We start from the raw sequence: 19269 nt of genomic DNA, 5'->3' as shown, positions 1-19269 counted from the left end.
TTTATAAAGGTAACTTAAAAATATAAAGGGAACAGTCAACATCGTCTGATTTCCAAAACAAATATTTTTCATTTTTCTTTTTTTTACTTGTCCTGTCCAACAGCTGGGCAGACAGATGAGAGCTGAAGGCCTCAATGACTATGGCCCAGTGCCCCTCATGCCAGTCATAATGAAGGGCTTTGAAAGGCTGATGCTCCCGCACATCAGAGACCACCTCCCCACTGACTTGGACCCTCACCAGTTCGCATACCGCAAGAACAGATCCACAATGGACGCCGTAGCCGTGGCTCTCCACTCCGCACTGAACCACCTGGAGCAGCAGCAGAGCTACATCCGGATGCTCTTTGTGGATTACAGTTCTGCTTTTAACACAATAATAATGGACAGACTCTGCAATAAACAGCTCACTCTCGGCCTCCCACCCCTCACATGCAACTGGATTAACAACTTTCTCACAAACCGAACACAAACTGTGAGACTTGGCCCCCACCACTCCTCAACCCGAACACTGAGCATCGGCGCCCCACAGGGCTGTGTGCTCAGCCCCCTGCTGTACTGCCTCTACACTTATGACTGCAGTCCAGCCCACAACAACAACTGCATCATCAAGTTTGCCGACGACACCACGGTGGTCGGACTCATCCCCAGGGGGAATGAGTCTGCCTACAGAGAGGAAGTCCTGAAGTGACCACCTGGTCCTCAGAAAATGACCTCACCCTGAAGACCAGCAAAACCAGGGAGATCATAGTCGACTTCAGGAAACATGGCGCGGACCCAACCCCCCTTATTAACGGGGAGCACGTGGAGAAGGTCCACACCTTCAAGTTCCTCTGCATCATCATCTCTGCAGACCTCTCCTGGACAGCCAACACCACCTTCATATTCAGGAGTTCAACCCTGTTACCTAAAAAACCAAACACAACAACTGGAGACTATTCAAACTGGACATTTTGGGCCAACAATTCTTTTCTAACTCAAGTTTTTATGAAAAATCCAAATGATGGAAACAGATTGTGTAAAGGAAATGAGGATCTATTGGTGAGTCACAGTCCTGGAAACATGAGTTGTGCTCTGATGAAGACGCCTGATCCAAATGTGGATTTTTGAAATGTTCTTCATGAGATTCAAACTGATTGAAGCTTTGAATTAAAGGTGTCAACACATTTCTGCATTGGATTCATTCTGTTTCAGTGTCTAAGGTTGGTTTGTGGCAGAAACCAAGTTTTTGTTGAACAGTAGCGTTTGAAAAAGCAGAAAGTGGCTTTGAAGACGGTCAGGAGAACTTCTTTGAAGAGGAGGACTTCTCCAAACAACCACAACCTTAGAGGAAGTTTTCTGAGCATTCAGAGAATGCTTTTCCAATGACTCATCATTTTCCACTAGAAGCTAAGGAGTTTTTCCAAATGCATGCTGGGTATTCTTAGGTCTAGCTTGGAAAGCACTTTGTGGGATTTCCCTGGAAAACCTGCTTTATCAATCATTTTGGTCTCTTTTTCTTCTTCTAAGTTCCAGCTTGGTGAGTGTGCAGGTCGCCATGGCAACCAGTGTCCAGGTCAAAGAGAGGACCACAGCCATCCAGTCTCCAGGCTTTTGGATTGATTTGGATTTGATAAACATTTGTTTCCCACATTTTAATAGTAGAATTCAACACGGGACATATAGTGGATTGTAAGAATAGGAACAAAAACAGCAACAACCAAATAATCCTCCTCCCCTTAAAACATGCATTTGACTCTGAACAAGTCTAAACCAAATCCAAGCAAAGACCAGCGCTGGGGCTCCTGCTAGTTTCTTTTAGAAGAGCCTGCCTCTTCCAAACATAGAATGTTCAACAACTAGAGCTAAAAATGTCTGTTGGTAGGTAAACATTTGGATTGAACCAAAATGGGATTGAAGCTCATGCTAAATCCTGATCTCAATGCTGAAAAAACCACCTCCTAGATTCTGGTTGTTTGGAGAAGTCCTCCTCTTCCCAGAATTCCTGAAAAAAGCCCTCATTTCTCCTGACCATCTTCAAAGCCACTTTCTGCTTTAGTTTAGTCCAAACTTGCTTTATGCTGACAACATTTCCAGCTTGAATCCATCTGAAGAATCCAAGGAAACAAACCAATCTAAGTCTGCTGCCATCATCAAGAAGGCTCAGCAGCGTCTGCACCTCCTGAGGAAGAACAACATCAGCACCAACCTGCTGCTGACCTACTACCATCATCCATCCAGAGCCTGCTCAAGTACTGCACAAGCACCCCCCCTACCAAGGACCCTACACATCTAAGGTGCAAATAAAACAGAAAGAGGGGGGGCCCATTCCATAAGGCAACCATGGGGGGGGGGGGGGGGGGGCACTGCCAAGTAGCTCTTCCCCCCAAGGTGCATTGCAGGCTAAACCCCCCACCCCCTCACTCTTATATAAGATAATACAAGGAAGGGGGTAGGTCGGGGACAGCTGGTAGACTGTCCCCTTTTGGTCAAACAGCCATCCCCCAGCCCCCCCAAGCATAGGGCCCAGGTCCCCTCAGCCCAGTGGTCCCATCCCCCGAGGCGCTGACACCCAGGCACCACACCACCCACCGCACACAGAGAGAAAAACTTCTTTTTTTGCTTTCACAAACCTTTTTAGCATTTTCAAAACACACATTTTTGCATGTGTTGTGTCAAATCTGGCTTTTGTACGCGACGTAGTGTGATAAACTGCCACTATTGCCACTACCCAAAAAGTTTTGTATCTGTTGTGTGTCATCTTACTTTTTTCCTATTTTTGATGTTGCTGAGTTAGCGTGACAAAGCTGCCATCAAACAGCTGCTGATTGGTCCAGATTCTAACCAATCAAATCCCTGTATTTATCTAACATGGTGTCTGAGGCTCAAAAACCAAAACAGTACTTCTTACCCTCAATGTTGTCTCTTTGGATGAAGACATTTTCATTTTTTTGATCATTTTAACAATAATTCATAATTTTTTATTTTCTTAACATTAGTTCATTTTTATTAAGTCAGTTTAGTGAATTTATGGCTGAAAATCTCCTGAAACTGCATAGTTCATCTGCTGACATTAAATCTACAGATCTGTGTGATGATCTGTGAATCCTGCAGAGCAAATTATTGGTAAAACGTTTGATTTTCCTTAAGATCTGTTTGCTAAAACAAAACAATAAAAGATTTACAGCAAATATTATTTTATGCTGCACACGTTTTTGAGATCAGATGAACAGCAGTAATGAGCAAAATAATGATGGATCACGGTGGCGCAGTGGTTAGCGCTCTTTCCTCACAGCAAGAAGGCCCCCGGTTCAAGTCCCGGCTGGGGGACATGAAAAACTACATCAAGGGGGGACCTTTCTGTGTGGAGTTTTGCATGTTCTCCCCGTGTAGCGTTGGTTCTTTCCTCCCACTGTCCAAAAACATGTTTCATAGGTTGATTGGTCACTCTAAATTGTCCATAGGTTTGAGTATGAGAGTGAATGGATGTGTGATTGTGGACATTCCACCCTGCGACAGACTGGCGACCTGTTCAGGGCGTTCCCTGCCTTCACCAACAAGTGGCTGGGATAGGCTCCAGCAGCCCCATGACCCCGTAAGGGAAAAACGGTTAAGAAAATGAATGATTGAATGAATGAATGATGGATCACCACAGGAACCTCATTGTATTTAACAGAAGAAGCATTTTTAACTTTTTATGTTCATTTTCAGTGTCTTGTGTTTTAGAATTTGTGAGCGTTTGTCCAAAGTTAAAAAGATTAGTCATAAAAAATGCTATTTTCTCTTAATATTTAATCATTTATTGATGAAAATCAAACAATAGTTCAGATACAAATCTTTAAAAGTCTAACTTCCTGCTGGACAGAGTCTGAGCTCAGACATTTTTTTCTGCTGCAGACATTTTAAACATGTTGGTCTCTACACTGACATACATGTAACACTGACTAAACTCTGTTTGATTTTAGCTGCTTTGCTGCTCTTTCTGGGTTTTACTCTGAGAGAAACGGGCCAGAATGGTTGAAAACAGCAGAATCCCGTACGAACAGAACCGACGCAAAGTCCAAAGTCTATAAAAAGTTTTTGAAAGAAAAAAAAATTGAAAGCAAAAAAAAATCCAAGTAGAGAAAAAAATGATTGAAAAGCAAATATTTAATATTTCCGCATGCAACTTAGAAAGTTTTGTGTGCATCGTGGTGGCAGAAATATCACTCCGTAGAAAACAATAGTCAGACACCGAAGGACACTAATATATAATTGTTAAATATCGTCCTGACAGCATTTTAAATCGATACAAGTGTCGCCAAATGAACTATCGTGATATATTGCTGAATTGAGTTTTCTAACACCCCTACTCAGCAACGTGAATGCACTGTAAAGGAAAGTAACAGTTGGCACCTACATGAATACAAGAAGTCATGTATGATTGTGTTGATGGAAACTTGGCTCTGAGAGGAAACACTTGACAGCTACATCCAACTAGATGGATTCACCTGTGTGAGAGCAGACAGAGAACTTTCTTTCAGGGAATTGTAAATATTTACGGAATGAGTAGTGTAGCCAAATCACAGTAGGAGAACAGACTTGCAGTCTGGACTTGGAAATGTTGTGCATCTCATTACGCCCATATTATTTACCAAGGGACTTTGGCAATATTATAGAGTGTGCGGTTTACATCCCCCCAAGTGCGAACACATCAGCGACCACCAGTCAGTTGTCAGACTGTGTGTATCGATGTCTTCAGCACACTCCCCTTGGGGACCCCTGTCTTTTTATTGGGTGATTTTAACCACGTGCTGCTAGAACTTGCCTGCAGGGTCCCATCAGTAAAATGTGCCACGCGTTATGAGAAGGTGCTACATAAATGTTTTTGGTAATTGTTGGGGTTTTATGATTTGCTTACACGCTATTATCCCCCATAACATGATTGTCTCAGTTCTATCTTTAACTAAGAAAACACTGACATGAAAAGTTCTGACTATACAAGACATGATGTTCCAGTTCTGATTGAATGGCCCAACTCCATGTCTGCAACCTTTAGTTTTCAATTAAAAAGAGCCTTTATGGACTGGGAAGACAGAACTGTTGCAGTTTGCGCTGTGGCAGACATATTCTCCTACTGCAGCAGTCTAACAAAAACTCTAATTTCCTGTATGGTTCTCCTCTTTGATAGGAAAAAGTCATAATCCTGACAGTAATATTAAAAATGCCTTTAAAACTAAAGCTCTGCCTCCCCTGGCAAACTCCAACCACGTAACCATTCATGGTCTACCAACCTACAAACTGTTCTAAAATCTTCAAAAACTGTCAAGAAAACTGTAAGCTCTTGGAAAGAAGATAATGTAAAGACTCTGAGAGGATGTTTCTGCTGCACTGACTACTTATGTGGAATGCAGCAACTGATAATATTAAGGATTATATCCATTTTTGCATTGATGGTAATGTTCCAAAGAAAGTTGTTACATATTTTCCAAATAATAAACCTCATGTAACAAAGGAAGTAAAAAGCTGTGTAAATCTGGGCTCAAGTGGGTTGAAATATTTTCACTGTGGGGTCCCCAGCGAAACTTCTTCCCAAAAAGTCCATGCCCAATATTAAAGTCCACCATCAGGTCACCTACTCGAATGCCCACCAATCCTTGACCAACATGAATTAGGAGGAGAGGCAGTACAGTGATTTTGCAAATTCCCCATGATGTAACAAGTGTTAAGTTTATTAGTTTAATTCCACCAGATCCATACTAAACTGCTGTTTTCATACATTTGCACCAGAGTATTTATCTGCCTGAGGGTACTTGAACTCACCACGAGCACGCTAACAGGTGCTAATAAGCATGCGCACTCAGATCGCTGTGAGGCGAGGCTGAGGTTGGACGTGTACCTATGTGTGTCCGCCCTTACTAGTTTTATTTCTCTGTAAATTGTTAGTTCGTTCGTTGCACTCATAACTCACAAAGTTAGGAATCGTGTGGTGTCAAATTTACGTAATTTGTGTTGTTTTATTTATTTTTAGCTGCTCTATATGAGCAAATTTGCACTGCTTCATGTGAACTAATTGAGGTTCGCGCCATTTTTCTTTGATGTTTAAGTGAACTTTTCTTTCTTTCTTTTTGTGCATTTTTCAATTGTTAAGGGGGAAAAAACACAAAAGAAACTCTGGACAGCAATGTGAATTTTTGTTTTCTGTTAACCAGGTACGGTGCAGTTTTCTCTTTTTATCGTGTTCCTTTTGCATTACTTTACATGCTGTGGGGGGAAGGTGCTAAAGAGCATGCGCACTCAGATGCTGTGAGCTGTGGCTGAGGGGGGAAAAACACAGCATTGTGAAATTTTGTTTTCTGTTAACCAGGATTAAAAGAGGTTGACTCATCATCCAAGTGTGGCCTTTTATTCACCGGAACACAACGCAGAGAAGAAAACTCCACCCAGATACAATGAAATAACACTTTTTTTTGTTCTATTCAATTTTTTATTTGTTCTGTGAGCATGACCTAGAAATCCCCCTGAAATTAAATTTCTGCTTCGCACACAGGCAGAGACTGACAGCTGAGTCGCTCTGGTTTTTGGCTTCTGAAATTGAAACCATCACAATAACAGCCTATTTTCATATACCTGCTGGAGTTCAAAGTAAAATGACGTGAGACCAGTTCATCTGAGCCCTGTCCCCAAGGGAGCAGATGGGGCAGAAGCAACTGGCCCATCCCTGTAACCCTGCAAGAGGCTTTGGAGATAGCATGAAGAGAGAATTGGCTGGAACATCTACAGACAACACTGCCATTGGTTGTACCCTGTTGCAAGAGCTGTGGTGAAGGAGGACCCAAGGCCATGAGAAGCTGGCATGGGTTAGTGAACTTCTGGAGCTAATAAGAGCCGTGTCAGTGCAACCTCCACAAAGTGGCAGCCCCCCTCACTGCAGTGCTCCTGTCTGCTGGGTATGTGGCCAGGCTGGGCACATCAGCATGTTATGCGCCAAGCGTGCTGACCTTTAGAGAAACACCCTGAGGTCTGTGTAGGAGGGACGATGCAGACCCTTACTCGCATGTCCCACTCTGCCGATTCTTCGATGCAGAAAGCCTACCTTGACAGTGCAGAGTGGAGCTGAGTCACTGGCTAGACTCATGTTGAGGACTTTTGCCATGTCCCCATCCCCGTGAAGGTGATGGGACAGCACCATGCAAGGGAGTGCCTTGCATTATGCTGGTTGACACAGGCACCGCTGCCTCACAAGTCAGGTCTGAAACCACTGCTGTCAAGCTGTGAACTATGTCTGAGGTTTTGACAGTCAATCTTGTCCCGCTGAATGGCCATAATGCTGCATAGCTTGTCATAGTTAGCCAAATACTTTGTGATTTACATCTGACACAAGTGCCACGTCCTGCTGGACATTGTACGACTCTAAAACTGTTCTGCTACAAGTTTTTTATGAAATCTTAACAGCTGCTCTAGGTCACAACCACACCAGATACAGCTGTAACAAAGCTTCTTTACTCACCTCAGAGTCTGCAGACTGCAGTGTGGACTCAGGAGAAAATCCCACAGATAAAGAACTCCTGAATCCTGCGCGTAGTTGTAGCTCAGGTCCAGTTCTGTCAGATTAGACGGGTTTTTCTTCAGAGCTGAGCCCAGAGCTTTACAGCTGGTCTTTGACAAACTGCAGTTCTCCAACCTGCAATCAGACAGAAAAGTGTGTTCAGGAGCAGTGATGCAGCTGGAGACAAACTGGAAACAAAGTTCAAAGTCTAATTTGTTCAGTTCCTCCGGTGTCACCTCCTCTATTCTCTTCTCTCTTTCTCTTCTGCTGCATCCCAGTCTCCAACATTCTCATGTTCACCAAACAGGTTAAAAGAAAATCACTCATGTCTTTTCTTGTTGTGATAAACTGTGGTCATGGTTACATCTAACAGTTGCCCCACAACTCTGACCGCTCTCCTGTTGGGACTACATGAGATTAACTCTTTCAAGTGTTTTAAAAGTTAACTAAAGATGTTTCTTTTTAAGAAATCTTTCAGCTGATATTTTAATTTTATTTTACCTTTCTCCACCTTTTTAGATGCAATCTTTTCTTGCAATGATCTAATATGTAACGTTGTATTGATTTGTCTTATATTTGAACTTTTACGAAGCACTTTGTGAGTTGCCCTCCTTGAAAAGTGCTATATAAAAAATTTACTTACTTACAAAAATGTTTGGTTTGCTCAGAAAGTGTTCCTACTTTTCACATGTTCTTCTCATCCTTCAGGGAGTTCAGCTTCTTTACTGACCTCAGAGTCTGCAGTCTGCAGGCTGGACTCTCCATAAAACCACACAGAGGACGAATATTTGAATCCTGCAGGTTGTTGTAGCTCAGGTCCAGTTCTGTCAGATTAGACGGGTTTTTCTTCAGAGCTGAGCCCAGAGCTTTACAGCTGGTCTTTGACAATCTGCAGCCCCTCAACCTGCAATCAGACAGAAAAGTGTGTTCAGGAGCAGTGATGCAGCTGGAGACAAACTGGAAACAAAGTTCAAAGTCTAATTTGTTCAGTTCCTCCGGTGTCACCTCCTCTATTCTCTTCTCTCTTTCTCTTCTGCTGCATCCCAGTCTCCAACATTCTCATGTTCACCAAACAGGTTAAAAGAAAATCACTCATGTCTTTTCTTGTTGTGATAAACTGTGGTCGTGGTTACATCTAACAGTTGCCCCACAACTCTGAACGCTCTCCTGTTGGGACTACATGAGTCTCTTTCAAGTGTTTTAAAAGTTAACTAAAGATGTTTCTTTTTAAGAAATCTTTCAGCTGATATTTTAATTTTATTTCACCTTTCTCCACCTTTTTAGATGCAATGTTTTTCTTGCAATGATCTAATATGTAACGTTGTATTGATTTGTCTTATATTTGAACTTTTATGAAGCACTTTGTGAGTTGCCCTCCTTGAAAAGTGCTATATAAAAACTTACTTACTTACAAAAATGTTTGGTTTGCTCAGAAAGTGTTCCTACTTTTCACATGTTCTTCTCATCCTTCAGGGAGTTCAGCTTCTTTACTGACCTCAGAGTCTGCAGTCTGCAGTCTGGACTCTCCAGAAAACCACACAGATGAACAACTCCTGAATCCTGCAGGTTCTGGTTCATGCTCAGGTCCAGTTCTGTCAGATTAGACGGGTTTTTCTTCAGAGCTGAGACCAGAACTTCACAGCTGATCTCTGACAAACTGCAGTCCTTCAACCTGCAACCAGACAGAAAAGTGTGTTCAGTAGCAGTGATGCAGCTGGAGGTCCAGGTCGGTTTGGGTTCAAAGAAACTCAGCAGCAAGACGGAACCAGAAACACCTCCAGGTCAGAAAACAACTCAGTTGTTTTTGTTTGAAAGCATCAGTGACTCTAAAGTAGAAACCTCGTTACGCACCTCAAAGTCCCAACATGAGACTTTTTCAGCTGAAAATGAAGATAGACAAGTAAAAAAAAAGCTTAATTTGTCTGTAAAAGTCGTGTCCCCTGCCTTCGCCCACGAGTGGCCGGGATAGGCTCCAGCACCCCAGTGACCCTGAAAGAAACAAAACTGCTTGGAAGATGAATAAATTAATGAAAAAGTCAGTTTGAAACTACAGCTCCTCTGTGAAATATTTGGAAATGGTTTATTTAAAGAAATCAACATAAAACTAAAAACTAAAAAAAAGACAAACATCAGATTTTTATATCCAAACAGAGTAAGGACCTGCTATGTTACTTTATTTAGAGTTTACATCATGCGTGCAGATAAAAAAAGATCCATGAGTATTAATAAAATCAAATTACAAAGAACAAGTATGTATTAATTATGTCAGAAAACATAACATTATTTCAGAAATCTTTATTGCATGTCAGAGATCAAGCATTAAAACTAGGAGCATGTCGTTTTTGTTTAGAAAACGTTCTTGTACTTTTAGGGAAACCATAATTCCAAATTGCACATTGATTATCAGCTTACATCTTTGGTCTTATCTGGTGTGGTAGATCTGAGCCTCTATTGCTCGGGGGGAGCCTTCTTCCCCCGGTTGTGCCCCACCCGCCCTCCATCCCGCTTTTACTTGCATATTAGACTCCCTGATTCATCTAGGGCAGGGGTGTCAAACTCATTTTGGTTCAGGGGCCTCATTCAACCCATCTGATCTCAAGTGGGCCGGACCAGTAGCGTAAAGGCAAAATAACAGCTTTGTTTTTGTTTTTTTACCCAATTGGAATACATGCCTCAACCAACATGGTAGCCTAATCATTTCTTATTACACATTCATTCACAGAGTCCAATGGATCTTAAATAACATTAATTTCACTTTAAAAAATATTGTTTTTTTCAATTTTATACAGACTGAATATTGTAAATCTGACACTAAAGCAATTCTGATAATAAATTCAAGAGGGGCTACAGAAAAAAATGAAACATCTTCCTAAAATGTAAACGTCCAAACGATGACAAAATTACACTAAATTAAACTTGCAAACTTTTGTGAACTTAAGAGTTTGGAGTTAACCTCCTTTCTCTCCTGAAACTTCACCAGACCGTCAATATCAGGATTCAAATCCGGTGCAGAAACACATTTACTGTCATTCAAGTGTGCAAAACACAATGAAATGTCCATTATTATTATTCACTATTATGACAATCTTTTCCTGGTTTCTGCCTGAATTTTGTGGCAAAACCTGCCTTCTTCCTGACCTTTAATGGGGCGCCATCAGTGACCAAAATTACTTAATGTGATCAGTTCATTTCAACATCGTCCAGTGCAGTAACTAGAGAGCTGACTATGTCATCAGTTGTTGTTGTGTCCATCGACTCAAGAAACTCTTGTCTAATAAATATTCACAGTTATATGTGATTTTGGTGTTTTCATCAATAGTGACTGAAAATACAATAAATGACTGGATTCCATCATATGGCTGCCCATGTCTTCATAGATGTTGGATCTGGAGTCGTTTTGTTTGACACCCCTGATCTAGGGCATTATGGGGAGGGTCTGGTGGAGGGGGGCACGGTGAAACATCCATGCTCATCTTTCACTAGTCCCCCCACAACAGAGAAGACTGGGGGGGCGGTTTAATCCCGCCTGGTCCTGTCAGGGTGGCCAGGCTTGTGGGTATCCTGTCGGCTGCTGTGATGGTCTGGCATGAGGCACTGGGGCGGTCGGTCGGCCAGAGGGGGTTACTGCGTGGAGACGGGAGGCAACCAGAAGATTGTGAGTATGTGTGCGAGAGTGCATGGATGGGACAGACCTGGGGGTTGGCTCACCGGGATCCTCTGGGGCTCTCCCACTAGGAGGGTATGGGAGGAGGGGTCAAATGATATGGCGGGTGAGGTGGGTTGTAGTGAGTAGGGTTATGGGGGGGGGGGGTGCACGGTGATCTCTGGTTTGCCCGGGTCGGGTGCCGAGGCTGGCTTGTGGAGACTGAGACGAGGGCTCATGGGTTCTGGGGGCCCTGGATGTGTCCTTGGCCCTTGTCTCGGTGTCCGGCGCCCGGTGGCCCCCATGGCTGCCGCCTGTTACGGCTAAGCACTCCTGAACTGTGGCCTGGGGGCCCAGATGCTGGGTTTGCCTATATCTCCTGGTGCTGGGGGGCTCCCCCTACAGGGGCCTCCCTCTGCGCCTGGCTGGGCAGTCCCATCCTGCCCCCCTCCCGGGCTGCTTGGGTCCTGATACCGGGGGCACTCCTGGCCTGGGGGTCCGCCCCCCCCCCCCCCCCCCCCCCCCCCTCTCCTGGTCTGGTTGGTCGGGCTGGGCAGGATCTTGTTCCCCTTATGATCACACGGTTCACTTCGGCAGCATGCATGTATCTCCACCCCCACGTGCACACTGCCACACTGCTCCCTGTCTGCTTCATCCCTCCTCCTAACCCACAGTGTATTGATGGACAGATATTTTCCGCTCATCTTAGTGTCAGATTTTCACCTTTGATGTAATATTGGTCTTTCCAGCAGATCTGGTATAATTGTTACAACTTCAAATAACTTATTCAAATCAGTGCTTGTATCCCCCACTTTCTCACCTCTCTTCCTTTTACTCTCTTCCTCCACCCCCCTCACATTATTCCCCTCTCCCTCCCCACACACACTAAATAGCCGCGGTTCCATGGGCAAAATATCTTGATGGGATCAATGGTCGGGTTAAAATCCAACCGTGCACATGAGCACAGAAAACCTTTTTCCGATTAGAACAAACGTTCCCATGGCTCACACTTTCGGTCGGAATGAATCATCTGGGCATGCTCAGTAGTCTTGAAAATACCGGAAGGGAAATGTGTCCAGTTGTAAACAAACCTTTGCTGTCAGAGACATTTATTTTATGCAGCAGCTCGGTTATATACAAGACGATCTTCCAAACAGGCTTTTATCAATGTTATGAATATTATGAAGCGCCTGTTCGCTCCTCATTTTATTTAATCTGTGTGGTTAGTGCTTTATTTGTGGGAGAGCGGAGCTGGAAGCAGGGTTAGGAGAGGCTAATACGCGCTAACAACATTAGCCTTGATGGACACAAAATCCAGGACCATCCAGGAAAAGCTGCAATCTGCATCTTGGCTGCACGTAAATGTGCCTTTATTTTGTCGGGGCACAACTGGAAACACAATTCCTTGTAATATTTTGAACAGTTTCTAAGGACTGAGCGGCATTTCTGCTCTGAAAAGCTCACACACTGCCTCAGGACGGCTGTGTGAGCTGGCGGCTCGAGCTCTGCTCTGTTTTCGTGAGTCCGGCAGCTGCTAACCCAGAGAGGCGGATCGGCTCGCAGTCCGAATTCTCGCACATAACAAAACAACAAAACGCACACGTAACAAGGCACCCTCCCCTCAAAAACATATTTATAAATCAGTCTGCTCTGCTCAGAGAGATTCACTCGGTCCACTGGCACCGGAGCCCGAACGTAGAGCTCGGGTGCCGGGTCCGGACGTCAGTGGGCACACACCCCCCTTTTCACGGGGCCTCCTCAGAGCAGCTGGTCGGTCTCGTATGCGCTCCAAAGCTTTTCTCAGCGAAACACCGTCTATGCATGACGTAACCCAGAGCAGCAGTGACACACGATCGGTATAACCACCTATCTCCATTGGAAATAAATTTTGATCCGAATGAGTCTGACAGAGGGCAGACTATTCCGAACGGCATGTTTACATGACGCATTTTCTTTACGATCAGGCGTTCATTCTGATGACTTTTGCCCATGTAAATACAGCTACTGTCATCTCAAAAGTAGCTCACATGCCAAAAAAGTGTGGGCACTCCTGATTTAGAAGTAACCAGTGAACCTATGAAGCATGTTTTTGGATGGGGGACAAAGCTGGATTCCCTGGAGAAAACCTACACATGCACTGGGAGAACATGAAGACTACACACAGAAAGTTCCCCTTATTGATATTCTGGTTCTGGTTCATGTCCCCCAGCTGGGACTTGACATAAATTTTTATTTCTCAATGTATCATGAATCTTCTATTTTATTATTTTCTTTATAAGTGTTTCTTAGGTTTCTATCTTTGAACAAAGTACTTTCTGCATATTGGGACTACATCGTCTACTTCTTTCAATAATTACATTTTCTGTTAACATGTTTCCAAATATTAAAATGATTGTACAGAGCAGCACTAAAAGTCTTTGTTCTCCAAATTACAGACTGTTTTTGCCTTTAAACAAAAGACAGATCATAGAACAATTAGTAACAACTGAACACCCAAAAGCTCAAACTCAGTCAAATACATTATCAATCATCATAACACCTGATCCGTTCTTCTCATCCTTCAGGTAGTTCAGCTTCTTTACTGACCTCAGAGTCTGCAGTCCGCAGTCTGGACTCTCCAGAAAACCACACAGAGGACGAACTCCTGAATCCTGCAGGTTCTGGTTCCAGCTCAGGTCCAGTTCTGTCAGATTAGACAGGTTTTTCTTCAGAGCTGAGCCCAGAGCTTCACAGCTGGTCTCTGACAAACTGCAGTCCTCCAACCTGCAATCAGACAGAAAAGTGTGTTCAGGAGCAGCGATGCAGCTGGAGGTCCAGGTCGGTTTGGGTTTAGAGAAACTCTCAGCAGCAGGACGGAACCAGAAACACCTCCAGGTCAGAAAACAGCTTAGTTGTTTGCATGAAAGCATCACTGGTTTTAAAGTAGAACCTCATTAAGCTCAAAGTCACAACATGAGACTTTTTCAGCTGAAAATGAAAATGTTAACTTAAATGTCATGTGTCTGGAAGTGCTGCTTGTCTGTGAAAAATGACATTTTATGAGTCCATATTGGAGCTGCAAACTTTTAGAAAATGAGAGAAAAGTTCAATTTGCTGGATATTGATGAGCTCAGAAAAGGAATATAAGCAATCATTTTAAATTTCATTGTGTGTTTAAAACAACTTAGAATACATAATATAGCTCATAAACTGAAATGTGATCTCTATGACTTTTCAGGTTCTGCATGGTGACCATTTCAGGATTTTTTGCATCAATGAATAAACAATAACAGTTTGCATCACAACAACTGTGCTGGATGAGTGTAAAAACTGGAATATTTACTTGAAATATGACATTTCCAGTAAAGAAATAGTGTTTGACTTCTTTTAATCCTTCAGCAGCTGTTTTTCCTGAACTATAAACCAAGAAGTTTCTCTGCAGAAACTCAAAGATGTTCACCACAAGAAAAGAATGAAGCAGAGATAAACTTTCCCTTCTCTCTTCATCCTGACTGGAAAAAACAGGTTGTGCAGAAAAACAGCTCAAAAGTCTTTAGTTCTACTTCAATAATACTAATAATACTAAACTTTATTTATATGATAAACGGGGGGGGGGGGTTGTTAGGAGTGATTAGAAACAGAATAGTTAGAAACTCCCTTTTACATTTTATTACACTAACTTTTACTTTTATTGCACTGATGGTTTAAACTTGATTCACTATGTATTATCATCTCATAATTATATTAAATTTGCACAACCAAGACTATTGTCTCGTAACATTCCTTCAGCATCCTCTCCTTTCATCTTTGTGTGTTCTGGTGTATGCGCTCTGGCAAATGTCTGTGATAACCTCAGAGAGATCTGACACTTTAGGCTCTCTGACCTTCAAACATCTAGCCTGCAACAACCAGGGGGTGGATTTTTCACACCACTATCTATCGGATGAGGTTCTGAATATGCAAATGCAGGGCTTATATACCAAGCCCATTTTCCTGTTTTCTTTGTTCAGACTTTGAGCTCCGTTGTTCGGACTTTGATGCAGCATCTCTGTTCATCTGTCTGTAACCCTTCGTGCAAATTTCTGCCTCTTGTGCGGAGTAAATCTTCACTAAAGCTTAGTTTTGTCTCTGAGTCATTATTCATTCATTTCTGTGTGCAGGAAACTGAAAGGAACGAACCAACCTAATTTAATTATCTTCCAGTCCTGTTTAGAATCTCCAGTTTCTTCACATTTGGTCCTTCGAGGTCAGCTGACGGGGGCCTTGGACATCGGTGGAACCCCTGGGGGGGGGGGGGGGGGGGGTTACCCCAAACCCGAGCTCGGTCTGAGATCACAGCCTCAGCATTGACACATCTGCCTTCGGGATCGGCAGCCCTGCCCCGGGATCCAGCTGGTGCCCTCGGCGACGTCGGACCCCCATAAATAGCGAGGTTCATTGCTCAAAGTGAGTATGCCACACAGAAAGTCTGTCCTCTCTTTACTTCTTAGGGTGTTATGTTAATTTTGTCTGTGTCCTTGTGTGTGAGCGCATCTACTTTGGGGAAGAATAGAGAAACAACTGCAAACCGCTGCGCGAGAACGTTGAATGGAGTAGTGCCTGTGGTCAGTGCGCGTGCACGAGTTATCCTGCACGGACGGAAAAGAAGAAGTGTGAGCAGCGCGCGAGGCTGCAAGTGTAGGAGCGTTCCCTTCGCGGTGGGAATGGCAGTGTAGGGATGACAGTGTAGCGGAGCCGCCATCAGTGTGTGAATGTGTGTGTGAATGTGTGTGTGCATGGGTGAATGGGACTGTGACTGTAAAGCGCTTTGGGCCTTCGTAAGAAGGTAGAAAGCGCTATATAAGTATACACCATTTACCATTTTACCATTTACGTGGATCATGCATGGGATAGGAACCGTGCTAAACTATCAGATGAAAAGAACAAACCTCTTAACGTCTATGTTTCCATGCCTGATGGGCAATAGACCCCCGCACAGACCCAACCCCCTTCCCCTCAACATGCTGCTACATCTCAATCTCCCTCAGCTGCACGCCAGCCTCCTCCTCCACCTTCGTGGCGTCAGCCTCCTCCACAGTCTGTCCCCGTTTGTTACGCTTGTGGTGAAGCAGGACATTTTGTACGTGACTGTCCTTACGCTTCTCCTGCTCCTCAGGGCCCACTTTTGTGCTATAAGTGTGGTGATTGGGGACATGTTACACATGCCTGCCCACGACCTCCCCCTTCTGGACCTATGCGGGGTCGAGGGGCTTTCCGTGATTTTGGTCGTGGTTGCAGGGGACATGATTTTTCCAGATGTGGGGGTTTCGCCCCTAACACATGGCGGGGACGACCTCCTATGAATGACAGAGCATGACTAACCGCCGAACAGACATGTCATACAACAACAACGACAGTTGTTGGAAGGACTTTTACATCACAGACATCCCTGCAGACACGGACATAGTCACTGTTGCATATAACAGCTTTCTTTCCACTCCAACTCTTATGTTACTGGTTTCTGGCCAGGAAGTTCTCTTCCTTTATGATAAAACAACATTGAACTTTAAAATGAGTAACATGACTTTCAGCGGACAGATTATTACAGTCAGATCAGCCAATGGTGAATTAACTAAAGAAAAACTTACAAATCCACTTCTGTTTGTCGATCCTGTCAGTAATTTGCTAATTTACTGCCCGTCCTGCCCTGTTAACCTCCTCGGAAGGGATGCTGCTTTTGATCTGCACTTAGCTGTGGGTCGTCAAGGGGATGACTACAGGGTCATACGTCAGACTCTCCCACAGCAATTCATGTGGAATGAGGATGACGGTGACTGGCAGGGTACTGGCATTTTATATGCCTATGTGCTGCCTGAACACTATGCAAAACCTCCTCTTAACGTCTCTTCATCTGCTTTGAAGCATGTAGCCCCAGATGTTGCTGCTGTTTGCCTGTGTGGAGATCTGCATGTCACTATGCGATACGATCCTTCTACTTTAACCGATGATGCCTACGTTGGCCAGTTTGACGATTTTCAGACCGAGATTTTTCAAATCACAGATCTTTTCTTTAATGTCTCTGGCCTCTCTGCTGCAGCAGTGATGCTCCCTCCTTAACTCAAACCCCTCTCCACTGAGGTGGCCCCTCACATTGCTTTATCTGGTTCCTTTGGTGTGTTTTTGGAGGACTGTGGTTACCTTGTGCGTGACGGCTTATCAGCACATGATTGGTTGCCCTGTGGAGATCGTAAAGATATCTTCCACTCTTGCCTGACAGGACTATTTAGGATGCCATTCGTTTTTCCAGCTGTAGGCACTTTTCACGTGGAACATCAGTGTGGATCAGAAAGCGGACGCTCCTCTGATCCCCCTCCCCTGCCTGTAAAACATGTTTCTGACCCCAATGATCAGGTCCCTGCATTTCTGCTTGATAACCAGGACTGACCCCTTAAAAACAGTGCTGAGGACCTCTGGTCTGCAGGCCCTTCTGATGTGGGTCTGATTAAGTACGTGGCCCCTGTCGTTATAACGCCTAAATCTGGTTTTCGGCTCTATGTTCGACATTATCCTTTGAAGCCGGATGCCGTCGCTGGCATTCGTCCTATGATTGAGGCCTTTTTGAAGTCAGGAGTCATTGTTGAGTGCCCCGATTCGCCTGTTAATACGCCTATTTTTCCTGTTCCAAAAGCTCCTCCTAGTGTTGGTTGGCGATTAGTTCAGGATTTACAAGCTGTAAATTCCAATGTTGTTTCCAGAGCACCTCTTGTGCCTGACCCACACGCTTTGTTAAATGACCTGCATCCACAACATCGTTTCTTCTCTGTTGTGGATTTAGCTAATGCCTTTTTTTCAATCCCTGTTTCTGAATGATCTCAGTTTTGGTTTTTACTTTTGAAGGAAAAAGACTCACCTTTGCCCGACTGCCTCAGGGCTTCACTGACTCTGCTTCTATTTTTTCAATGGCAATGTCTGCAAACCTTTCTAAGTTTCAACCTCCTGGAGGGTCTCAACTTTTGCTTTACATAGATGATATATTGTTAGCCTCGCCTGCGAAGACACTTGACTTTCTGATTCTGTTGCATTACTTTATTTCCTGCACTCTCAGGGCCACAAATGCAGTAGATCTAAAATCCAGCTGGCCCAAACGCAGGTTAAATTTTTGGGACATTTAGTTTCTGCCTCTGGCAAAACTATTTCTCCAGATAGGATTTCCGCAGTGTGTAAATTGCCCCTCCCTTCCACACGTAAACAGCTTCTGTCTCTATTAGGGACCTTTAATTACTGCAGGCAATGGATCCCAAATAACTTTCAGATGTCTGCTCCTCTGTATTCTCTGTTATCTGGCCCTTCTGATGTCAAAGGCTCTGCCTCTGTGACTCTCACTCCCCAGCATCTGCAGTGCATCGAGCAGCTGAAATCTGCTCTGTCCTCTGTGCTCTCTTTGAAACTGCCAGATTATTCTGAACCTTTTCATTTATTTTGTGACATTAAGGACGGCCACATGACTGCCGTGTTTACTCAAAAACTGGCGCGGCTTTTCGCCCTTTGTGTTATTACTCCAAAAAACTACAACAAACAATGTTTGACTCATGGCCTCCCTCCCTGTGTTCAATCTGTTGTTGCTGCTGCAGAAGCAGTTCTGGCCAGCGCTGAAATTGTTCTCTATCACCCCCTCACGCTGCATGTTCCACACGCCGTTTCTGCATTGTTGAATCAAAATCGCATTGCATTTTTGTCCCCAGCAAGACATCTGCACTGTATGACGGTCCTGTTGTCACAACCACATCTTACTGTTCGCAGACGCACAATTTTAAACCCCGCCACTCTTCTGCCCACTTCTGAAGATGGTGAAGCTCATGACTGTTTGGATTGTTCCCTGAAAACCTTTTTGCCTAGGATAGATTTAACAGATAAGCCCATTCCAAACTCATTGTGGCTTTTTACTGATGGTTCGTCTTTAAAAGGCGACTTTGGGGTGACACACACGGCTTATGCCGTCACTTCTCTGTCTGATGTCTTGCTGACGGACACACTACCATCCTCTTACTCTGCTCAGGCTGCTGAGTTGAAAGCCATGATTGCAGCTCTACATTACGCCTCGGGATTTCCTGTCCCAATTTATACTGACAGCAAGTATGTCTTTAATGCCTGCCACACACACACT

General features: G+C 44.0%; 1 protein-coding gene across 3 annotated transcripts in view; it reads right to left on the bottom strand.

The window, feature by feature from the left end:
- LOC144988962 (NLR family CARD domain-containing protein 3-like) overlaps positions 1-19269 on the bottom strand; it is a 207703-nt gene that overhangs the window by 30878 nt on the left and 157556 nt on the right. For 2 of the 3 annotated variants that reach the window (XM_078940420.1, XM_078940426.1), the window contains exons 8-11: positions 13734-13910; positions 9000-9176; positions 8235-8408; positions 7466-7639 (exon numbers count right to left, since the gene is read on the bottom strand). In XM_078940420.1, the coding sequence (XP_078796546.1) occupies positions 7466-7639; positions 8235-8408; positions 9000-9176; positions 13734-13910 (702 nt within the window). The remainder of the gene's footprint in view (positions 1-7465; positions 7640-8234; positions 8409-8999; positions 9177-13733; positions 13911-19269) is intronic. The other variant, XM_078940434.1, reaches the window with a different exon arrangement.

Source organism: Oryzias latipes, chromosome 2 (assembly GCF_053564925.1).
Source record: "Oryzias latipes strain Hd-rR chromosome 2, Olatipes_Hd-rR_3.1".
Taxonomy (NCBI): domain Eukaryota; kingdom Metazoa; phylum Chordata; class Actinopteri; order Beloniformes; family Adrianichthyidae; genus Oryzias; species Oryzias latipes.
This window is presented reverse-complemented; position numbering and strand designations above follow the sequence as displayed.